Here is a 25,078-nt window from a genome sequence, read left to right as displayed (position 1 = left end):
TGAGAAATGAACGGTTTATTCCCCACTCATCGAGTGTTTAAATGTTCTCAAATAAGACTTAAAAATACCCAGATGTGCACTTAAATCACATTACGTTAATTATTATTGCAGTAAGAAGCTGTTAAATGTAATGCTCATGTATTCAGGGGAAAGGGAGAGGAGAGAGAGCAGGGTTACCTTTGGAACAAGCAGAAGCCCCAAAGTCACAGTCACGGTGAGGTGTGTGTGAGCGAAGACCAGCATGAGCATCCAGTCTGGGTGCCACAGAGGGGCCAGAGTGAACCTGCAAATAGATAGCAACAGATAAGACACTTTTATTGAAGTGTAACAGAGTGCATTCCATTCTGCCCTGAGCAGGGTTGGAACTCACAACCCTAGTCAAAGAACCTATATGTTTTGTGATTTTTTTTCCTTTTCCCCAATAGAATCCTATAGGATTCTCACAATCCTATTTTGTGTCACATCTATCTGAATCCTATCCAGAGTCCCATTGGCCTACTCTTTTCCTTTTGTAAATCAAAAGTAATCCTAATGGATCCTATAGGAATCTATTGGAATCATATTTGGACTATTTTTCCCCCCTATTGGAAATCAATCCTATAGGTTTTTGATAAATCATGTAGGATTTTGCCACCCCAATCTGAATCCTATAATTTATCTTAACTGAAATGCTAAATAGCACACCTTTTTGACACAAATGTAAACATCCTTGCGGACAATCTCAGAAGGTTTCACAGCAATTGTTGTCACAGTTGGCACCATAACTTTAATGTGTGATGATGCACCAGATGCAAATATTCTCTCACGTTGTGTCCCTTGGACCTTGGGGGATGGGGTTACGTGAGATACACTACATGATCAAGGTATGTGGGCACCTCCACATCGAACATCCCATTCTAAAAAATGGTCCCCCCTTTGCTGCTTTAACAGCTTCCACTCTTCTGAGAAGGCTTTCCACTAGATGTTGCTGCGGGGACTTGCTTCCATTCAGCCACAAGAGCATTAGTCAGGTCGGGCACAGATGTTGGGCAATTAGGCCTGGCTCGCAGTCGGCATTCCAATTCATACCAAAGGTGTTTGATGGGGTTGAGGTCAGGGCTCTGTGCAGGCCAGTCAAGTTCTTCCACACCGATCTCGACAAACCATTTCTGTATGGACCAGGCTTTGTGCTAAAGGGCATTGTTATGCTGAAACAGGAAAGGACCTTCCCCAAACTGTTGCCACAAAGTTGGAAGCACAGAATGTCATTGTATGCTGTAGCGTTAAGATTTCCCTTCACTGAAACTAACGGGCCTAGCCATATCCATGTAAACCATTATTTATCCTCCACCAAACTTTACAGTTGGCTCTATGCATTGGGACAGGTTGCATTCTCCTGGCATCTGCCAAACCCAGATCTGTCCATCGAACTGCCAGATGGTGAAACGTAATTCATCACTCCAGAAAACGGGTTTCCACTGCTCCAGAGTCCAATGGTGGCAGGCTTTACACCACACCAACCGTCGATTGGCATTGTGCATGGTGCTGCTGCTCGACCATGGAAACCCATTTCATGAAGCTCCCGATAAACAGTTATTGTGCTGACGTTCTTGTGCTGATGCGCTTCAGAACTCGGCGGTCCCGTTCTGCTTGTTTTCTTCCACTGTCATGTCCTGACCTTAGTATTCTTTATTATTTTGGTTAGGCCGGGGTGTGACATGGGTGATATATGTGTTTTTGTACTGTCTAGGGGTTTTGTATGTTTATGGGGTTGTTTACTATCTAGGTGTTTTGTATGTCTATGTTTGCCTGGATTGGTTCTCAATCAGAGGCAGCTGTTTATCGTTCTCTCTGACTGGGAACCATATTTAGGCAGCCATATTCTTTGGGTAATTTGTGGGTTATTGTGTATGTCTAGTTGCCTGTGTCTGCACATTTTATATTATAGCTTCATGTTAATTTTGTTATTTTGTATAGTTTTTTTAGTGTCCGTCTTTATTAAAAGTAACATGTATTCATATCACTTGGTCTCCTCCATTCAACGAACGTGACAACCACTTCACAGCTGGAAAGGTGGCATCCTATGATGGTGCCACGTTGAAAGTCACTGAGCTCTTCGGTAAGCCCATTCTACTGTCAATGTTTGTCTATGGAGATTGCATGGCGATGTGCTCAATTTATACACCTGCCAGCAACGGGTGTGACTAAAATATCCAAATCCACTAATTTGAAGGGGTGTCCACAAACTTTTGTTTATATAAGGTAGGTACTGGTTAGAGGGGACATTGCCAGTGGTTTCCCACTATAGGGTCACCATCTCAAGTGACAAGGGTGCAGTGGAGGCTGCTGAGGGGAGGGCGGCTCATAATGATGGCTGGAATGGAGTCAATGGAGTGGTATCAACCACATGGAAACAACGTGTTTCCATGCCCCCTCCTCGACGGGGGTTCGTGCCCCGGCTCGGCCGACTGTCTTCCCTAAACCACTTTCTGTACCCTTCTCTATATCTGTCTCCCTATCTGAACTTACATCTGTCCCTAAAAAATAAATAATAATATATCCAATCTCCTAATAAAGAACACATTTTTACCCTAGTCAAAAAAATCCTTCAGCATTTCAATAAAAAAATAGTATTCGAATCTAAAATAATAAAACAAACCCTATTGGATACATTTTAAAAGTCTCCAACTTCAGCGATTTTTGCAATTTGTTCCAGTCACAGGCAGCAGAGAATAAGATTTTTTGCAAAAGCAGCAGCTAATGGGGATCCTAATTAATACCAAATACCAAAAAACAAAAATTAGCATGATTTGCATGGAGCAAAAAAAAACTGTGGGAAAACAAAAGTACCAGGATGCACGCAAACTCAAAACTTTGCTCCACCACTACCTTTGCATTGGAGTCTCTCTGCTCTTTAATAACCTCTTGAAACTCTAGGGGCGCAATTTCATTTTTGGATGAAAAACGTTCCCGTTTTAAACAAGATATTTTGTCACAAAAAGATGCTCGACTATGCATATAATTGATAGCTTTGGAAAGAAAACACTCTGAATTTTCCAGAACTGCAAAGATATTGTCTGTGGGTGCCCTAGAACGGGAGCTACAGGCAAAGCCAAGATGAAACGGCAACCAGGAAACCAGCAGGATTTTTGAGGCTCCGTTTTCCATTGTCTCCTTATATGGCTGTGAATGCGAGAGGAATGAGCCTGCCCTTTCTGTCGTTTCCCCAAGGTGTATGCAGCATTGTGACGTATTTGTAGGCATATCATTGGAAGATTGACCATAAGAGACTACATTTTCCAGGTGTCCGCCCGGTGTCCTCCGTCGAAATTGGTGCGTCTTTTTCAGCTGCTGGTATTTTTCCATGCGATTCTGAGGGGAAGCAGGCTTCCACGAACTGCATATCAATGAAGAGATATGTGAAAAAACACCTTGAGGATTGATTCTAAACAACGTTTGCCATGTTTCGGTCGATATTATGGAGTTAATTCGGAAAAAGTTTGACGTTTTGGTGACTGAATTTTCGGTTCGTTTCGGTAGCCAAATGTGATGTACAAAACGGAGCGATTTCTCCTACACAAAGATTCTTTCAGGAAAAACTGAACATTTGCTATGTAACTGAGAGTCTCCTCATTGAAAACATCCGAAGCTCTTCAAAGGTAAATGATTTTATTTATTTGGTTATCTGGTTTTTGTGAAAATGTTGCGTGCTAAATGCTACTCAAAATGCTAAGCTAGCTTAGCATACTCTTACACAAATTAGTGATTTGCTATGGTTCAAAAGCATATTTTGAAAATCTGAGATGACAGTGTTGTTAAGAAAAGGCTAAGCTTGAGAGCAGGCGCATTATTTTCATTTTATTTGCGATTTTCAGAAATCGTTAACGTTGCGTTATGCTAATGAGCCTGAGGCTTTATTCACGATCCCGGATACGGGATGGGGAGTATCAAGAGGTTGGGAGTTGTGTTATTAGGAAGTACCCAAATAGTAAACGTGGCATTGAAACGAGTGGCCACTCAGTCATCACAGTTTGGTGAATATGAAGCTTCTTTATGCCAATAATCGGAAATGGAAACCCAGTATATTCCTGGATATGCAGCTTCACTAAGAATGACACCAACCTCTGGTGGAGAGATGACCTGCTGGATGTGTACAGAGTGACTGCTGTTTTTCTCACCAACAGAGGATACCACAATCCTGAGAAGCTCGACAGCGCTGAGATCCTCATCGGTAACTCACTGGAACAATGGCAACAACCCCATATGAGCTGTCATCTTCCACACCTCAGCAGGAGAGACCCACACCTTCCAGTGTAAAGAGTTACCTTCTCTTTTCTTTACCACTCTTCTTCAACTTACCCTTTGCATTAAACATTTCTTGACATTTGATGTGTTCTTTCAAATCTGATAGACAGTGCACAAGGCTGTTGGATTCTCTGTTTGAGCACTATGGAACCCCTGGCTCAGATGTATGCTTAGCCTAGCGGTTAAGAACGTTGGGTCAGTAACTTTTGGTTGTTGGTTTGAATCCCTGAGCCGGAAAAGTGGGAAAATCTGCCGTTCTGCCCTTGAAAAAGACAGTTAACCCCTAACAACAAGTTTTCCCTTTCCCTTCATGATGAGTATCACTTTCCGAACGAAAACAAGCTGTGGACTAAAGCACAGCGTTACTGCAGAGACAAGTACATTGACTTGGCCACCATAGACAACACGGAGGACATGGACAGACTGACGAAAACTGTGGACAGTGGCTATACTGAAGCAGTCTGGAGAAGGGCACAGTGTTAAGAAAATGATAGTGTTCAGATAACACTTACAGTGAAGGATATTTCAAATAGGGAAGGAGGAATGTGTGTTTATGAGAAAAAGTATTTGTTGGAAAGATCACTGATGCTAAGGTCTACATATTTGGTTTATCTGCTACAACGGTAAGCAATCTCAATCACACAATCCATCATAAAATATTATACAAATCTCTGTTGATATAGTAGTATATGTCATAGCCTTGTGGCCGGTTCAAAATCAAAGTACTGACAGGATGAAAAATCAGGAGGGAGTGAGCCGGCAACTAGAGGGTTGCTGGCACCTACAGTATCAGTCAAAAGTTTGGACACACCTGCTCATTCAAGGCTTTATTGTTTACTATTTTCTACATTGTAGATTAATAGTGAAGACATTAAAACTATGAAATAATACAACCAAAAAAGTGTGAAACAAATCAAAATATATTTGAGATTATTCAAAGTAGCCACCCTTTGCCTTGATGAAAGATTTGCACATTCTTGGCATTCTCCCAACTCTTGAAGGAGTTCCCACATATGCTCAGCACCTGTTGACTGCTTTTCCTTCACTCTGTGGTCCAACTCAATCTAAACCATCACAATTGGGTTGAGGTCAGGTGATTGTGGAGGCCAGGTCATCTGATGCAGCACTCCATTCTTCTTGGTCAAATAGTGGTGTGTTTTGGGTCATTGTCCTGTTGAAAGACAGATCGTAGTCCCATAAAGCACAAACGAGATGGGATGGGGTTTCACTGCTGAATGCTGTGGTAGCCATGCTGATTAAGTGTGCCTTGAATTCTTAATAAATCACTGACAGTATCACCAGCAAAGCACCATCACACCTCCTCCTCCATGCTTCACGGTGGGAACCACACATGCAGATATCGTCCGCTCACCTACTCTGCATCTCACAAAGACACGGCGGTTGGAACCAAAAATCTCAAATTTGGACTCAACAGACCAAACGATAGATTTCTAGCGGTCTAATGTCCATAGCTCGTGTTTCTTGGCCCAAGCAAGTCTCTTCTTATTATCTGTGTCCATTAATAGTTGTTTCTTGGCAGAAATTTGACCATGAAGGCTTGATTCACGCAGTCTACTCTGGATAGTTGATGTTAAGAAGTGTCTATTACTTGAACTCTGTGAAGCATTTATTTGGGCTGCAATTTCTGAGGCTGGTAACTCTAATGAACTTTTCCCCTGCAGCAGAGGTAACTCTGGGTCTTCCTTTCCTGTGACGTTCCTCAGGAGAGCCAATTTCATCATAGCACTTGATGGTTTTTGCGACTGCATTTGAAGAAACTTTCTAGGTTCTGGATGGACTGACCTTCATGTGTTAAAGTAATGATGGACTGTCATTTATCTTATCTTATTTGAGCTGTTCTTGCCATAATATGGACATTTACCAAATAGGGCTGTCTTCTGTATACCAACCCTACCTTGTCACAACACAACTGATTGGTTCCATTGCATTAAGAAGGAAAGAAATTCCACAAATTAACTTTTAATCTGGCACACCTGTTAATTGAAATGCATTTCAGGTGACTACATTATGAAGCTGGTTGAGAGAATGCCAAGAGTGTGCAAAGCTGTCATCAAGGCTGTCACGTCCTGACCTTAGTTCCTTTGTTATGTCTCTATTTTGGTTTGGTCAGGGCGTGAGATGGGGTGGGAATTCTATATTTTTCATTTTATGTTTTGTATTTCTATGTGTTTGGCCTGGTATGGTTCCCAATCAGAGGCAGCTGTCAATCGTTGTCTCTGATTGAGAACCATACTTAGGTAGCCTGTTCCCACCTGTGTTTGTGGGTAGTTGTTTTGTGTATTGCACTTTGCGGAACTGTTCGTTTGTTGTTTTTGTTCAAGTGTTTGTATTTATTAACCGTATTATGAATACTTACCAAGCTGCACCTTTGTCCTCTTCTCCTTCTCCCGACGACATTCATTACAAAGGCAAAGGGTGGCTACTTTGAAGAATCTCAAATATAAAATATTTTTGGATTTGTTTCACACTTTTTGGTTACTATATGATTCCATATGTGTTATTTCATAGTTTTGATGTCTTCATTATTATTCTACAAAGTAGAAAATAGTAAAAATAAATAAAAGCCCTTGAATGAGTAGGTGTGTCTTTTGACTGGTACTGTATATTTCAGGTGCCACCTAATGTCAATATTCCCTTGAGCAAGGAACTTAACTACATGCTCACTGGGCTCTGCACTCTAGCTGCAAGTGGTTCAGGGTCAGTGAAGAGCCCACCAGCTACCACAACTGGGCTCCAGGAAACGGGACTGCCATGGAGGACTGTGGGAGAACTGGAGCGGTGAGAACCGGGGCAGTAAAAAGAGATGTCACCAGTGGGTTAGTCTGCCTGAGACCCAGGAGCTCAACTTTATCTGCAGCACCTCTGTCAAGTAGTAGAATCTGGAACCTGCTCTAACACAGTGGCATTCCCAGACACAGATTAAGCCTAGTCCCGAACAAAAAATCAGAAAAGAGAAAAGTGTTACAGAATCCCCCTGCCGAGGGCACTGTGGGACTAATTTACAGCATGTGTCTTGTTGTATATGTCTGGCTGGCACTGCATAGCCTAGCCTCACACGAGATATTGATTACCTCCAGCTTGTGGCTCCAGCCAATCAGACTGTCCCAATCAGTGTTGCCAACTAATTTTCAGGGTAAGTTGCTAGAGGCAGGTTGATTTGTTGCTAAAAGTTGCTAAATGATGTTGTGATGTCATTGCGTGATAACGTAAAACTACGTCATTACGTAGAATACACAATAACGTTACTCAAATTAACCGGCCATCTCGGCAAAAAATATGATTTGACATTTGTTCAGGTACAGACTCCCACTCTTTTCTATACTTCTGGCTGTACATTTTTGATTGAGACATGTTGATTGATGTTGTAAGTTCTGTTCAAGATCAAACATTCGTGACCAACTATATTAATTGGGTTTGGCTCGTCAAACCCGTACTACTGCTGCTACAGTCAGTCATCAATGATTTGCAATTTATTGAAATTGCTGCTGAGCGCCTGCTGCTGACATCAATCACGATGCAATTTTGCAGCCAGGCACCTGTGTTGTGACTGAGTGTGTGACAGAGAATCATTTTTGTGTCATTTAGAGGGAAAATGCGTACATTTTAGCATTTGAGTCACTTTCAAAAGTTACTAAAAGTTCAAAATACATTTTTAAAAGTAGCTAAATTTGATGCTAGGTGCTGTTTGAAAGAAAAGTTGCCAGGGTAGTCTGAAAAGTTGCTAAATCTAGCAACAAAATTGCTAAATTGGCATCACTGGTCCCAATGCAACCCACACTCTGCCCATGCACTGATCATACATCCTGTGATTGATTGGTCAGATGCTCCTAGCCAGCCCAGCACTGGAAAATCGGGTCTTTTGCATGCTCCCTCAAGTGTATAAGTATTAGCCAGGCCTGTACTGAGTTTTACCAGTCTCAGAACGTGGGTGGACATGTGTGCATGGATGCGTAAACAAAGTTATCACTGTTGACGTTGTTGTTATCCTTGTAGTATGTGCTACAGTAGCAGTATTCTATGTAGTTCTCATTCCTGTTATTATTATGTTACTACTGATATTGTTTACTACTTCCTATTTCCTATACTATACATTTAAATACAGTTCTTGCTCTTGTGTGCTGCTGTGAAATAGCCTACTATTTGTATAATATACAGTCCATGCCATTATTCTTACTGTGCTATTGCCATGCTAGTCATTAAGCTGGTGTTACTATGGAATACATGGTTATTAGGTCATTATTAGGTACAGTCCTTGTTGTTTTATCCCATATTCGATTCTATCGTACTCTGCATATACACTATATATACAAAAGTATCTGGACACCCCTTCAAATTAGTGGATTCGGTTATTTCAGCCACACCCGTTGCTGACAAGTGTATAAAATCGAGCACACAGCCATGCAATCTTCATAGTATGCCAGCAGCATACCACCCTGCATACCACTGCTGGCTTGCTTCTGAAGCTAAGCAGGGTTGGTCTTGGTCAGTTCCTGGATGGGAGACCAGATGCTGCTGGAAGTGGTGTTGGAGGGCCAGTAGGAGGCACTCTTTCCTCTGGTCTAAAAAAATATCCCAATGCCCCAGGGCAGTGATTGGGGACACTGCCCTGTGTTGGGTGCCGTCTTTCGGATGGGACGTTAAAAGGGTGTCATGGGTCATTAAAGATCCCATGGCACTTATCGTAAGAGTAGGGGTGTTTAACCCCGGTATCCTGGCTAAATTTCCAACCTGGCCCTCAAACCATCACGGTCACCTAATAATCCCCAGTTTACAATTGGCTCATTCATCCCCCTCCTCTCCCCTGTAACTATTCCCCAGGTTGTTGCTGCAAATGAGAACGTGTTCTCAGTCAACTTACCTGGTAAAATAACAGATAAATAAAAAAATAGACAAACATGGGCATTAGAATGACCCATACTGAAGAGCTCAGTGACTTTCAACGTGGCACCGTCATAGGATGCCACCTTTCAGTTCATCAAATTTCTGCCCTGCTAGAACTGCCTCGGTCAACTGTAAGTGCTGTTATTCTGAAGTGGAAACGTCTAGGAGCAACAACTGCTCAGCTGCGGAGTGGTAAGCCACACAAGCTCACAGAACGGGAAGCGCGTAGCAGTCGTCTGTCCTCGGTTGCAACACTCACTACCGAGTTATAAACTGCCTCTGGAAGCAACTTCAGCACAAAAACTTTTCATCGGGAGCTTTATGAATGGAATTTCCATGGCCAAGCAGCCGTACACAAGCCTAAGTACATCATGCGCAATGCCAAGCATCAGCTGGACTGGTGTAAAGCTTGCCGCCATTGGACTCATTGGAAAAGCATTCTCTGGAGTGACGAATCACACTTCACCATCTGGCAGTCCGATGGACGAATCTGGGTTTGGTGAATGCCGGGAGAACGCTACATGCCCCAATGCATAGTGCCAACTGTAAAGTTTGCTGGAAAAGGAATAATGGTCTGCGGCTGTCCTTTCATGGTTCGGGCTAGGCCCCTTAGTTCCATTGAAGGGAAATCTTAACGCTACAGCATAAAATTACATTCTAGACGATTCTGTGGATTAAGGTTAGAGTTAGGGCTAAGGTAAGGATTAAGTTTAAGGTTAGGATAAGGGCTAAGCGTCAAACTTTAAATGAGGCAAGTGAATTTACAAGAATTTGGGCTTTTTCATATCCTTGACTAATTCAACGGGGATCATGGCGCCGAGGGACGGCGGTCAAGGTGCCACAAAAGTCTCTGTCCTTCCGTCCCTCCATCGTGCTCCTCCGATAATGAGATTCAACCTCATTAATCATGTTAGTCAAATCAAATCGTATTTGTCATGTGCGCCGAATACCGTGAAATGCTTACTTACAAGCCCTTAACCAACAATGCAGTTCAAGTAATAGAGTTCAGCAGTCTTAGTCATGTTTTTGGCATTGATTGAAAAGCAACATCACGACTCCCTCCATCCCTCCTCCCTCAATCCCCTCCTCCTCTCCTCCCCCATCCCCTCCTCTCCTCCCACCAGCCCCTCCTCCTCTCCTCCCTTAGTCTGCCAGCCCTTATCTCTGGGCTCCAGCAACCTGGCTGCTCTCTCCGATCCCTCAGAGATGGCGATGAGTTTCTTTTTGAGGTTCGGTTTATGTGAGACATTCATAAGGGTGCTGTTTAGAATTTTACATTCAGGGGACAGATTTACAGTAATCGATTTATCCCCCTCCCCTCCCCTCACCTCCACTCCTGTCACTGTTGTAATATTCAATGTAGGCATATTCCATCACAGCTGGTTTGTTATTGGGTGAGGCATGCCAACATGTTATGAAACCTTCAGATACAACCCCGGGGTTAAATTGATGGGTATACCATAACCTTGCTGCTTTGTTCCGCATGACAATAGACTTGTTTATGCTCATACTGTACGTACGCCAATCCCTTTCATTGGGATTTGTAAAAGGAATGAATTGGACCCAGCTGTTCGTGAGCAGCACACACACGACCCCTCCTCTCTCACACACACACACAACCCTCTTTCCCCCCCACCCCCCTTCCCCACACACACTTGTAGTTCTCCTGGTGGTCAAATGAGGAGGTGGCTCATCAAGCCAGTGCCACCAACCAGTGTCAGCTCCACCAGCAGATTCAAGTAGAGGAACAGTTACAGGGCATAAGGAGTTTATTTTAAGCCTTGGCAGATTTATGCACTGTCTGCCTGGTGCAGGCATATTTTATTCACCTCTGTTCAAGTGGCTTATCCAAGCTGTCCTGCTGACTATTCATTTGCTTGATGGGAGGGAGCGCTCTATTCTGCCTTTTAACTGGGGATGTTCTGCTCCTGTTATTGTCCTGCTTAGAGGCGTATATCGCTTCTTGATTATGATTATAAACTATAGGGTCACACATTTGTAAGGGCATACACTCTCTCTCTCTCTTTCTCTCTCTTATTACTTACTTAATGGTGTGGAATATTGCCGATATGAGGAGTTCATTGTATATGGCAACAGTCATGTAGCGTGGTTCATGGAAGGCTGACGGTACGGTCCGGACAGCATAGCAGAGGTACACTCCCCACAGGAGAAACAGGAACTCAGCTAGATAAGGAGAGGTCAACAATACATTGTCCTTAACTCTAACACACAAATAGCAGAGATACACAACGTACAATGACTGGAAATGTAAAATTATATTCTGTAAGATCTGCATTATTTACGACAACCATTGTTTGCTTTGGTTTGCACAAAATGGCATACATGTTACGTGTTATTTAGCAATACAATTCAAGGGTCTCCACATGTAGGGCTGGCACAATTATCATATGATTGTGTAAAAAAAAATGTAAAAAAATTGTCATAATACATACATTTTAGGAGATGGGGGGATTCAACTTTATATTCAAGTAGATATAGTTTACTCAATAGCAGTTTTTCTTTTTTACATGAAGTGGGTAAAAGTTGTAATAATTTTATGAGCAAAATGGCACGGTCACAAGGAGAAACCCACTTGTTTTTGAAACAGGGGTGTCATCAAAGCTGTGTTGTTTTCATTAGGTATGTTTTAACAAATGTTCAAATCTGCATTATGATACATTACAAGCTGAAAAAAAAGTTATACGAAAATGACAATTCTGACCATAACCGTGGCCATTTGCATGACAATCAACCGTCACAGCCCTATCCTCATGTCCCGTCCGTTTTGAAAAGGCCACAATTCAGCAGGAAAGAATTGGCAAAATTCAAGGACCTCAGCCTGTCAAGTGTTGATGGCTGCACATCATGTAGTCACTAGCCACTGACAGTTACTAATTTTGCTGTGCCCGTGAGAGTTCCCATTTCTGCCAACAGTGATTTCCCATTGCTTGACTGCCAGCCCACTGCCTCATTGACAGATCTCCTGCTGGATAGAGATCCTCTCTATTGTCCAAAGGTAGCTGGTAGTTCGCAAAGAGAAAGGAAGTCTGAGTCTCTCATCTTGGTTTATTCTACATTCTAAGAACTGTACTTAGAACTGACAATATCCTAAGTTCTCTGAACTGGTCTCAGAACTGTAAGACAGTCCAAGTCTCTCGTCTCTCCTTTATTCTATGTTTTTAGAACTATTCTCAGAACTGCTCAAAACTGTTTAAAACATTTTCCGTTGCATGCCCAAATGAATACGACCCATTTTTCAGAACTGTTTCAGGACTGATTCACTGTTATTCGGGAGCCCATAACGGTGATGCTAATTTATATTCCATTTCCAAGAACTGTTATCAGAACTGTAAAGCAGTCCGAGTCTGTCATCTTTCCTTTGTTCTACATTCTCAGAATTGCTCTCTATTGTCTGCCCATAAAAACAGCCCTAATTTACATTCATTCAATAATTAACACCAAAGACAACAGGGATCATGTCGGATTGTCATCTGTAAATAGTGATTAGAGTGTATTATTATTATTATTAATGTTTTGTGAATCATGATGACTAATTATAAGCTATTTAATGTCATCAGTATGCATGGTGAGCTGTTTGTAAATGCTGGTGGGAGGAATAAGTCATTTCTTATTAGATCAACACTTTTTTTTCATTAACTGATAAATCATTTTTATCATTATTGTAGAACCACAAAACAATACAAATAATAATTGTATGTTCTCTTTTTAAAATTATTTTCCTGTACAGCACCTTAGCACCTTAGAAGGGTGGATATCGTCCACGTGTTTCCAGAAGCTGTCAGAACAATCAGCGGGGCGGCTGAGCCCCTACCCCCGACCGCAGACCGATCTCTCCTCTTCACCATTTCTATTTACAGGCACTCTAGCTGTCTCTGCCTCCCCTGCGAAGCTGCACAATGTTCTTACGCCTTATCTCAAATCCGTTGGTGACAACACTCTCCATATCTCTCTCAAGGTCCTCTGACAGAGCAGAGCACATCGCTTCTCAGGGATCCATCCTCTTTAAAAAGGATTGGATGATAGGTCCTGTGTCTCAGCTGCCTGTCACATTCCCCTCTAGAAGGGGCTTGGCAATTCTCCAATTCTTCTCTTGTTATTCGGAGACTGGAGGAGTCCATTTGTGTTGCCACCTACAGTTTGGCTTTTGGGAATGATGAAACAAACAACAGCTCCAGTGGCGATGATAATTGGAGTAGGGCCCAGTATCAAATAAAATACAATTTTACTGGTCAGGTACACATACTTTGAAGATGTTATTGCGGGGGTAGCAAAATGCTTATGTTCCTAGCTCCAACAGTGTAGTAATACCTAACAATACACCCCCCCCCCCCAAAAAAAAATTAAATATAGAAATATTAGAATGAGCAATACCAGAGTCCGGAATATAAATGTATTCTGAACAAAGATATAAAGGCAACATGCAACAATTTTGAAGATTTTACAGTGCTATAGTTCATATAAGGAAATCAGTCAGGCCCTAATTAGGCCCTAATCTATGAATTTCACATGACTGGGCAGGGGTGAAACCATAGGCCCGCCAACTTGGCAGCCAGGTCCACCCAATGGGGAGTCAGGCCCAGCCAATAAGAATGAGTTTTTCCCCAGAAAAGGGCTTTATTATAGACAGAAATACTCCTCAGCAAACACCCCACCCCCCTCAGACGATCCCACAGGTGAAGAAGTCAGATGTGGAGGTCCTGGGCTGGCGTGGTTATACATGGTCTGCGGTTGTGAGGCCGGTTGGACGTACTGCCAAATTCTCTACAACGATGTTAGAGGCAGTTTATGATAGTGAAATGAACATTAAATTCTCTGCCAACAGTTCTGGTGAACATTCCTGCAGTCAGCAAACTTGAGACATCTGTGGAATTGTGTTGTGTGGCAAAGCTGCACATTTTAAAATTACTTTTAATTGTCCCCAGCACAAGGTGCCCCTGTGTTATTATCATGCTGTTTAATCAGATTATTGACATGCCACACCTGTCAGGTGGATGGATTATATTGTCAAAGGAGAAATGCTCAATAAAAGAGATATGAACAGACTTGTTGACAAAATTTGATAGAAATAGAAAGAAAGCTTTTTGTGCGTATTGAAAATTGTAGTAGATTTTATATTTCAGCTCATGAAACATGGGACCAACACCTTACATGTTGCATTTATAATTTTGTTCAGTGTATGTACAGTGCCATGCTTACATGGAAGAAGTTAGGAACCTCCAAGACTCTTCCTAGAGCTGGTTGCCTGGCCAAACTGAGCATTCATGGGAGAAGGGCCTTGGTCAGGGAGGTGACCAAGAACCCGATGGTCACTCTGACAGAGCTCTAGAGTTCCTCTGTGGAGATGGGAGAACCTTCCAGAAGGTCAATCATCACTGAGGCTCTCCACCAATCAGGCCTTTATGGTAGAATGGCCAGACGGAAGCCACTCCTCAGTAAAAGGCACATGACAACCCACTTGGAGTTCGCCAAAAGGAACCTAAAGACTCTCAGACCATGAGAAACAAGATTCTCTGGTCTGAAGAAACCAAGACTGAACTATCTGGCAAGAATGAGAAGCATCACATCTAGAGGATACCTGGCACCATCCCTATGGTGAAGCATGGTGGTGGCAGCATCATGCTGTGGGGATGTTTTCAGGGACTGGAAGACCAGTCAGGATCGAGGCAAAGATGAACGGAGCAAAGCACAGAAAGATCCTTGATAACAACTTGCTCCAAAGCACTCAGGACCTGAGACTGGGGGGAAGGTGAAGGGTAGAGTACGGGGTGGTAGCCGTCTACTAACAGTGACTAACGTACAGGGCAGGGAACTGGGTACTGTTATAAAAAGAAAGATAATAAAAACGACAATTGGCGTAACCCGCTACAAACATAAAACGGAACGTCACAATAACATAATTTCAACCAGTTTTTAGCTTTAATGATGTCATTTACCCACTGGGTACTGACTAGGGGTCCACACTTCCGTCACAACTCACCGACTGCCATCATGTAGTCCCAGCGGTCGAGCAGGCACATGCTGAACTGCAGTCCATCGGGGGTGAGGCCCATGTTGATAAGAGCCAACGTCAGGTCAGGTGTCTGACACACGGCCGAGGTCCAGGCCACCAGGAACCACAGCACCACTAGCAAGATGACCCCCAGCAGACGCAGCACCCGCCAGCTGGTCATGTATGGGGTCCTTTGGGCTGTACGGGACAGGAACACCTTCAGCACCCTGGAGGAGGGAAGAGAGAGAAGGTTTTTGTTGTTCCCAAATCCCAACAGGCAAAATTTGGCATCTAATGGCATCATTTTCTGAGAGAAAAACTTTTTTGAGAAAAACTTATAACTAGATTATAACCAACAGGTCTCTGTTATAAACAGGTAAATATATCCTTTTCATTATTGCTTTGTCATTATGTATTTTACAAATTATGGAACTTGACACAACTAACACTACTTTAACTGCAACTACTGTACTACCACCATTACCATCCCAACATTACTCCTTCCACCACTGCACTTTCTATCATTTTGGTTATTACTTGTTCTATACTACCTGTACTGCTGCAAGCCCTTGCAAGCACTAGTATCTCACTGAGACGTGTGGGCTAGATTAGCATAGATATATAATGAGGAGATATTTTGACCTTTGGGTTCTCTGAGGGAACAACCATGATTGATCCTGTCTCAGATCTGTGTGTGGGATTCCCCTAGAGGGTACTGACACTGAGGTCATGGTTCGAGCTTTCTACACCAGGAGGAATTTAATTGGTAATTTTGTCAGGTGAAGTAGCAGGCTGCCCTATGGCCCCTCTTTTCTGCACTGCTCTCAAAACTATACTGACTGAAGTGGGGGTGTACCCCCTCCCGCCAAACACACAGGAGCAAACACACACACACACACACACCTATTTCTTACACACACACACACCTATTTCTTACACACACATGGTCAGATTGAGTTGTTTCTCTACAGTCTCAGTGAAATGTAAAAAGGCCAACATGAGGGCCAACTCATTTCCAGAAGAGGAGAGTGGAGAAAACTATGCTACGGTAAGTAGTTCTGTGTGATTGAGAATGTAAAGTGCTACCTTTGCCTCTAAGTCCTCTCGCTTCGACTACTAAGAAGCAAAATAGAATGACTGCAAACCAGGACCAATTCTGAGAAGAACCTGGATGTGAGCGAGCGCTCCACAGGGCAAACTCATCAAGGAGCATCATTGGGAAAATTGGGGGGAGAAAGGACACAATGTTCTGGGCTGAATACTGCAGAAGTTATCCAATTTGGCCATATGTCATTGGTTTCTCTGCGTGATACATCTGGGGTGTATTCACTAGGATAGGTCGTAACGGAGAGGGACCTACCTGATTATGCAGTTGCAAAACGTTTTCTACGGTGCAAAACATATTGTTGTTGTGTGTACTTATGAATACACCCCTGTGATTTAGATTCCTTTGGCAAACTCCAAAAATAGAATGAACATACAACATACCTATAAAGCATCAGGATCACTGTTCCGTAGGCTGTGGCAAAGCCCAGGAGACGCACCCATCTCAGGAGGATACAGCGGAACATGCTGGGGTTGAAGTACAGTATCATCACCTAAAGGCAAGTGGAGATGCACATTACTTTGACTATATTTTAATTTATGTTAAAAAAAGAGTGGGGCAGTCCCACTCCTTTAGTATTTTCTCTAGTGAAAAAGTGTAGTGAAAAAGCAAGGAGAGTTAACAGACAGATTATTTCACTTATAAATCACTGTATCATAATTCCAGCAGGTCAGGAGTTTACATACACTATGTTGACTGTTCCTTTAACTTCTTCGATATAGAGGGCGTTCTTTTAATTTTTGGATTTAAATTTTTTCGTTTTAAACAAGAAAAGATGCTCGACTATGCATATAATTGACAGCTTTGGAAAGAAAACACTCTGACGTTTCCAAAACTGCAAAGATATTATCTGTGAGTGCCACAGAACTGATGCTACAGGTGAAACCAAGATGAAATTTCAAACAGGAAATGGCCCAGATTCTGAAGGCGCTGTGTTCCAATGTCTCCTTATATGGCTGTGAATGCGCCAGGAATGAGCCTACACTTTCTGTCGTTTCCCCAAGGTGTCTGCAGCATTGTGACGTATTTGTAGGCAGATCATTGGAAGATTGGCCATAAGAGAATACATTTACCAGGTGCCCGCTTGGTGTCCTCCGTCAAAATTATTGCGTAATCTCCAGCTGCGTGCATGTTTCCATTTTCTTCAGAGAAGAAACACAACTGCCACAAATTATTTATCATCGAATAGATATGTGAAAAACACCTTGAGGATTGATTCTAAACAACGTTTGCCATGTTTCTGTCGATATTATGGAGTTAATTTGGAAAAAAGTTCGGCATTGTAATGACTGAATTTTCAGTTTTTTTTCTTAGCCAAACGTGATGAACAAAGCGGAGCGATTTCTCCTACACAAATAATATTTTTGGAAAAACTGAACATTTGCTATCTAACTGAGAGTCTCCTCATTGAAAACATCTGAAGTTCTTCAAAGGTAAATGATTTTATTTGAATGCTTTTCTTGTTTTTGTGAAATTGTTGCCTGCTGAATGCTAGGCTAATGCTATGCTAGCTATCAATACCTCTTACACAAATGCTTGTGTAGCGATGGTTGAAAAGCATATTTTGAAAATCTGAGATGACAGTGTTGTTAACAAAAGGCTAAGCTTGTGAGTGAATATATTTCTTTCATTTGCGATTTTCATGAATAGTTAACGTTGCGTTATGCTAATGAGCTTGAGGCTATGATTACGCTCCCGGATACGGGATTGCTCGACCCTAGAGGTTAAACAGCTTGGAATATTCCAGAAAATGTCATGGCTTTAGAAGCTTCTGATAGGCTAATTGATATCATTTGAGTCAATTGGAAATCAGCCAAGACCTCAGAAATAAATTGTAGACCTTCACAAGTCTGGTTCATCCTTGAGAGCAATTTCCAAACGCCTAAAGGTACCATGTTAATCTGTACAAACAATAGTATGCAAGTATAAACACCATGGGACCACGCAGCCATCATACTGCTCAAGAAGGAGACGTGTTCTGTCTCATAGAGATTAACGTACTTTGGTGCGAAAAGTGCAAATCAATCCCAGAACAACAGCAAAGGACCTTGTGAAGATGCTGGAGGAAACCGGTACAAAAGTATCTATATCCACAGTAAAGCGAGTGCTATATCGACATAACCTGAAAGGCTGCTGAGCAAGGAAGAAGCCACTGCTCCAGAACCACCATAAAAAAGCCAGACTACGGTTTGCAACTGCACATGGGGATAAAGATGGTACTTTTTGGAGAAATACCCTCTGGTTAGATGGAACAAAAATATAACTGTTTGGCCATAATAACCATCGTCATGTTTGGAGGAAAAGTGGGCGCCTTGCAAGCCGAAGAACACCATCCCAACCGTGAAGTACGGGGTGGTAGCATCATGTTGTGGGGGTGCTTTGCTGCAGGAGGGACTGGTGCACTTCACAAAATATATGGCATCATGAGGAAAGAAAATTTATGTGGATATATTGAAGCAACATCTCAAGACATCAGTCAGTTAAAGCTTGGTCGTAAATGGGTCCTCCGAATGGACAATGACCCCAAGCATACTTCCAAAGTTGTGGCAAAATGGCTTAAGGAAAATAAAGTCAAGGTATTGGAGTGGCCATCACAAAATCCTGATCTCAATTCTATAGAAAATGTGTGGGCAGACCTGAAAAAGCATGTGCGAGCAAGGAGGCCTACAAACCTGACTCAGTTACACCAGCTCTGTAAGGAGGAATGGGCCAAAATACACCAAACTTATGTGGGAAGCATGTGGAAGGCCACACGGAAAGTTTGACCCAGGTTAAATCATTTAAGCAATGCTACCAAATACTAATTGAGTGTATGTTAACTTCTGACCCACTGGGAATGCGATGAAAGAAGTAAAAGCTGAAGTAAATATTTCTCTCTATTATTCTGACATTTCTCATTCTTAAAATAAACTGGTGATCCTAACTGACCTAAGACAGGGAATTTTCTACCAGGATTAAATGTCAGGAATTGTGAAAACAGAGTTTAAATGTATATGGCTAAGGTGTACGTAAACTTCTGACTTCAACTGTAGCAGCGGCATAGACATGCTGGACCACCCCAGGCCACAACTCAAATTTAAATTATAACTGTAAGTTAATTTGACAAGGAAATGCACATTAATCAGCTTTTTTGTAAAGATGACAGATTTTGTGCCAGCCAGCTATTTTTCAACTTTAGTCCCTAGGCAGGTAAAATGACTACACATCAATGAGGAATCAGGCACTCCCATTTCTCTTTCTGCATTGCTGACAACTTCAGCTTTTGTTCATAGTCAAACACACAGATGCCGGAAAACATTGGGAACATATCTGATCTAAGTACAGCATTATTACCTAAAGGGATGAAGATCCACATTAAACATAGGCTACACATCAAGCCACTAAATTTCACTTTCTGCATTGCTGAAACAACTTCACCTTTTGTTAATAGCCAAACCCAGTAGCAGGAGAACATCGATACATGTCTGACCGCGGGGCCAGGCTGGCTGCCTTTCAACCTTCACATTGTTGTCTCATTTTCTGGATGTCGTCTAAAAGGTGAGTCACAGGCATCTGCTTGGAAAATATTGTCCTGCCGTTAGCTCTTTGTGAAGTTCATTCTAGCTGATTATTGAAAGAGGCAAGGACTGGGGATGGAGGCACGAGGTCATGCATTGTCAACTGAACAAAGGGCAATGCTTGTTTGAGAGGTTTCTGTATGGTAACTCACTTATTTCATTATATATTCCAGCAGATGCAGAATCGCAAATGTCACATCTCAAGTGACTAAAATGGAGTTGAGTTATAGAACCTATACTGAATCCAAAATATACAGTTGAAGTCGGAAGTTTACATACACTTAGGTTGGAGTCATTAAAACTCGTTTTTCAACCACTCCACAAATGTATTGTTAACAAACTATAGTTTTGGCAAGTCGGTTAAGACATCTACTTTGTGCATGACACAAGTCATTTTTCCAACAATTGTTTACAGACAGATTATTTCACTTATAATTCACCTTATCACAATTCCAGCAGGTCAAAAGTTTACATAGACTAAGTTGACTGTGCCTTTAAACGGCTTGGAAAATTCCAGAAAATTATGTCATGGCATAATTTGAGTCAATTGGAGGTGCACCTGTGGATGTATTTCAAGGCCTACCTTCAAACTCAGTGCCTCTTTGCTTGACATCATGGGAAAGTTCAAAAGAAATCATCCAAGACCTCAGAAAAAAAAATGTAGACCTCCACAAGTCTGGTTCATCCTTGGGAGCAATTTCCAAATGCCTGAAGTTACCACGTTCATCTGTACAAACAATAGTATTCAAGTATAAACACCATGGGACCACGCAGCTAACATACCGCTCAGGAAGGAGATGTGTTCTGTCTCAATGAGATGAACGCACTTTGGTGCGAAAAGTACAAATCAATCCCAGAACAACAGCAATGGACTTTGTGAAGATGCTGGAGGAAACAGGTACAAAGGTATCTATACCTGTCCCCCCCACAGTAAAACAAGTCCTATATCGAGATAATCTGAAAGGCTGCTCAGCAAGAAAGAAGCCACTACTCCAAAAGCGCCATAAAAAAGCCAGACTACGGTTTGCAACTGCACATGGGGACAAAGTGTAACGGCTTTCTTCTGTTGAAGGAGGAGCGGACCAAAATGCAGCGTGGTACTTTTGAGACATATTTATTGAAGAACGAAAAAACACGAACAATACAAAAACAACAAACGGAAACGTGAAAACCTAAACAGTCCTATCTGGTGAAGACACAGAGACAGGAACAATCAACCACGAAAACACTCAAAGAATATGGCTACCTAAATATGGTTCCCAATCAGAGACAACGATAATCACCTGACTCTGATTGAGAACCGCCTCAGGCAGCCATAGACTATGCTATACACCCCACACAACCCCAAGACGAAACACACCACAAATAAACCCATGTCACACCCTGGCCTGACCCAATAAATAAAGATAAATATAATATATTTCGACCAGGGCGTGACACAAAGATTGCACATTTTGGAGAAATGTCCTCCGGTCTGATGAAACAAAGATCAAACTGTTTGGCTTGCAAGTCAAAGAACACCATCCCAACAGTGAAGCACGGGGGTGGCAGCATCATGTTATTTATTTATTTTTATTTTACCTTTATTTAACTAGGCAAGTCAGTTAAGAACAAATTCTTATTTTCAATGACGGCCTAGGAACAGTGGGTTAACTGCCTGTTCAGGGGCAGAACTACCTTATCAGCTCGGGGGTTTGAACTTGCAACCTTCCGGTTACTAGTCCAACGCTCTAACCACTAGGAGATACTGGTGCACTTCACAAAATAGATGGCATCATGAGGAAAGAAAATTATGTGGATGTATTGAAGCAACATCTCAAGATATTAGTCAGGAAGTTAAAGCTTGGTCGCAAATGGGTCTTCCATATGGACAATGACCCCAAGCATACTTCCAAAGTTGTGCCAAAATGGCTTAAGGATAACAAAGTCAAGGTATTCGAGTGGCCATCACAAACCCCTGATCTTAATCCTATAGAAAATATGTGGGCAGAACTGATAAAGCATGTGCGAGCAAGGAGGCCTACAAACCTGAATCAGTTCCACCAGCTCTGTCAGGAGGAACGGGCCAAAATTCACCCAACTTATTGTGGGAAGGCAACCCGAAACGTTTGACCCAAGTTAAACAATTTAAAGGCAATGCTACCAAATACTAATTGAGTGTATGTAAACTTGTGACCCACTGGGAATGTGATGAAAGAAATAAAAGCTGAAATAAATCATTCTCTCTACTATTATTCTGACATTTCACATTCTTAAAATAAAGTGGTGATCCTAACTGACCTAACTAACTGAGGATTAAATGTCAGGATTTGTGAAAAACTGAGAGTTTAAATGTATTTGGCTAAGGTGTATGTAAACTTCTGACTTCAACTGTAACTATTATGTCAACCACACCAGTATGTCAGCCAATTTAGTAACGTCCTTCTCACGAGCTAGTCTACATATTTGAGAATGTTCAAGGTGAGCTGTTGTCCCAGCTCCACAGACTGAACTGCTTTGCTGGCTGTCAGCAAAATAACAAAAAGCACCAGGTTTTAGACTCTTCCACAATACTCACAACCTATCCCTGCAAATAAGTGTGATAGCCACCCCAATCCCATTTCCTTCCTTGTTTACATATTGTATGTACTCTACAAATCAGACCTGTGTTCAAATAGTATTATTTTTTAAATTTAAATTCTAAAGGTGCACTCAATTGAACTTGCATGACACAATGGAACCAATGGAATAGTCCCAAAAAGTGAAAACCCCAGCCATCTGGCCCTCCAGTTCGGCTAAATCAAAACACTCAAAGCATTTGAGGGGCAACAAATACTATTTCTAATACAGGTTTAGTACAACCTTCACATTTCCACAGCTATACACTATAGCTCCCAGAGATACAGTTTTATCTTGTCTCTATGGTATATTCCACAATTTGAGGTATGCAGTGTGGCTGTTTGAGAGATGGCAGGTATCCTCTATAATTAAGCAGAGCGACAGCACCTGTCCCCTGCGGCAAGATGGCAGAACATCGGCAACCAGCTTGCTTAACTCGCAAACAGGGGAAATGTTCTCGTGGATATGGGATGAAACAATGGCACAGTGCCACACACAACCCGCAAAGCACATATCACACTTCCATGATATGAGAGGAGGCCTCATTTAGCTGCAGAATTCACTGGAAGAAAATGTTGGTAAAACTTTACCTGAACGGTACCTAGGTAAGGACTTCATAACACATTCATAACCCATACATAAGGACACCTTCATGATGATATGACAAGCTTTAGTTGCACTTTTCTTGAAGGGTACCTGCATAAGGACTTCATAACACATTATTAGCCATCCATAGGCCATGCACAAGCAGTACATCTAGGCACTTCATAGATGCTTATGTCAACAAGTTGCCTGCATTATTAATCCTTTACCCAAATTTTGCCTATATCAAGCACTGTCAACAGAACATTTGTACAAAGGGAAATAGGGAAATAGGTACACCTACAGTCTATGGATTTAAATACATGCGCGTAATGTAGGAAAGATCCACAATTACTACTAGTACACCCTAATTGCATCCACTTGTCATGGCCAGAAGCAATAAAAGCAACACAAGACTGGCAGCACTGGAGATCTTTAAGTTTATGTTCATCCAGGAATAAAAAAGCAAGTAAGTGAGTGTACCCTAATTGTCCAAGATGCATTTATATCCTATACATTAAGAAGAAATACTATCAATATCTTTTCAGCACTGGCTCCTGCTCATCATGCATCATGACTGTAAATGTGATCAAGGGCATCAAGGAATTGCTGCAGTCAGCTGACATGTATCCCTGGCTGTAAGCTGGCTTTTAAAGTTCCAAAGCTTTCCATTTGCATGCGAGTCATGAAAAGTGTATATAAAGTCACATCCATATGTGGAGGGCTTAGAGTGGTGACGCTATTGGTAAAGTAAATGACTGCAGTCACTTATGAGACACATTAACTGGTTGGTACACAGGCAAGATACAGACTCCTGTATATCATACATGTATTGCCAAGTTGGTTTCCTTCAAAGTTACTTATATTTTCCTAATGTACAGTAGTATCTGAGGCTAGAAACGGGAATGTTATGAGTTTGTTTGAGGAGCGAAATGTAACAGTGTACTGAGCACGCACACACACACACACATACACATACAGCATGCCCAACAGCAACATCACAACAACACTCAAATGACAACAATGGGATTTATATTGTATACCCCTCCCAAACATAGCCACCAGTTACATACTCATTAACTGCATTTGATCATGTTCTTCATAAACTCACTGTACTGATAACCTCCGGCTAGTATTAGTTGTATCCAGGCTTCTGTAGTAACCAAGCCCTGTCCATGTAGAACAGCAAGTCCCACATTCCTCCATGACAAGTCAAAATACATCACGTCCCAAACAAGACGTACAACTAGGCCAAATATACGTAAGCACACACGTGCAATAGCACGCACACACACGCAATATCCAGCAGAGTATAACTTGCATGGGCCACTCAAATGAGCGAAAGAGAAGGGAGCTACATGTTTGTTTCCAGCATCAACCTGCTAAGGTGGCTTCCTCTTCTTTCCCCTCTCCATACCCCCAACTCCTCCCAATAAATTAACCAGCAGATGTATTTTTAATACAAGTTGCGCTAGAACTTGACGGACTCTTTAAAAATTGAGCGCCACGGCAAAACAGCTGCACTAAGCTGCGGCTGTGGCAACAGCAGCAGCAGGAGGAGAGCACATCACTGTGGAAGAGAGAGAGGGAGAGTGAGAGAAAGAATAGAGAGAGATAACCAGGGTTGCATGAGCACATTGGAGTGAGGAGTTCCTGGGTCCTGTGGCAGAAGAGATGAAAAGGGGAAAGTATATTTTGGGGGGATGGAGTCACTCCACTTTGGTCCAGGAATAGCCTGAGGTGCAGAAACTTTGAGGACTGGAGTGGTGCACCCCTGGTTTAAAAGTATATCACAACAATAATGATGACAACCAAACCATAGTAGTATTGTTGATAAGCTTAGGTTTATCTCCCCATTTGTGTGGAATGTACCAAAAATAATGTTCAGTAAAAAAAAAAAAACATGGTGAGGTGTGGTCTCTCAGCCCATAATGTGGTTACTACGTAACATTGTTACAATATAACGTTGTCACTGTTACATTGTTCCTACGTTACGTTGTTACTACATCACGTTATAATAAAGTTGAGTTATTACTAAGT

General features: G+C 42.0%; 1 protein-coding gene across 1 annotated transcript in view; it reads right to left on the bottom strand.

Annotated features, from left to right (window-relative positions):
• The window catches only part of LOC135516526 (metabotropic glycine receptor-like), a 118,361-nt gene that overhangs the window by 7,630 nt on the left and 85,653 nt on the right, over window positions 1–25,078 (bottom strand). The window contains exons 6-9 of the mRNA XM_064940879.1: window positions 16,685–16,794; window positions 15,185–15,423; window positions 11,232–11,370; window positions 178–283 (exon numbers count right to left, since the gene is read on the bottom strand). Coding sequence (XP_064796951.1) covers window positions 178–283; window positions 11,232–11,370; window positions 15,185–15,423; window positions 16,685–16,794 — 594 coding nt within the window. The remainder of the gene's footprint in view (window positions 1–177; window positions 284–11,231; window positions 11,371–15,184; window positions 15,424–16,684; window positions 16,795–25,078) is intronic.

Source organism: Oncorhynchus masou, chromosome 3 (assembly GCF_036934945.1).
Source record: "Oncorhynchus masou masou isolate Uvic2021 chromosome 3, UVic_Omas_1.1, whole genome shotgun sequence".
Classification (NCBI taxonomy): Eukaryota; Metazoa; Chordata; class Actinopteri; order Salmoniformes; family Salmonidae; genus Oncorhynchus; species Oncorhynchus masou.
This window is presented reverse-complemented; position numbering and strand designations above follow the sequence as displayed.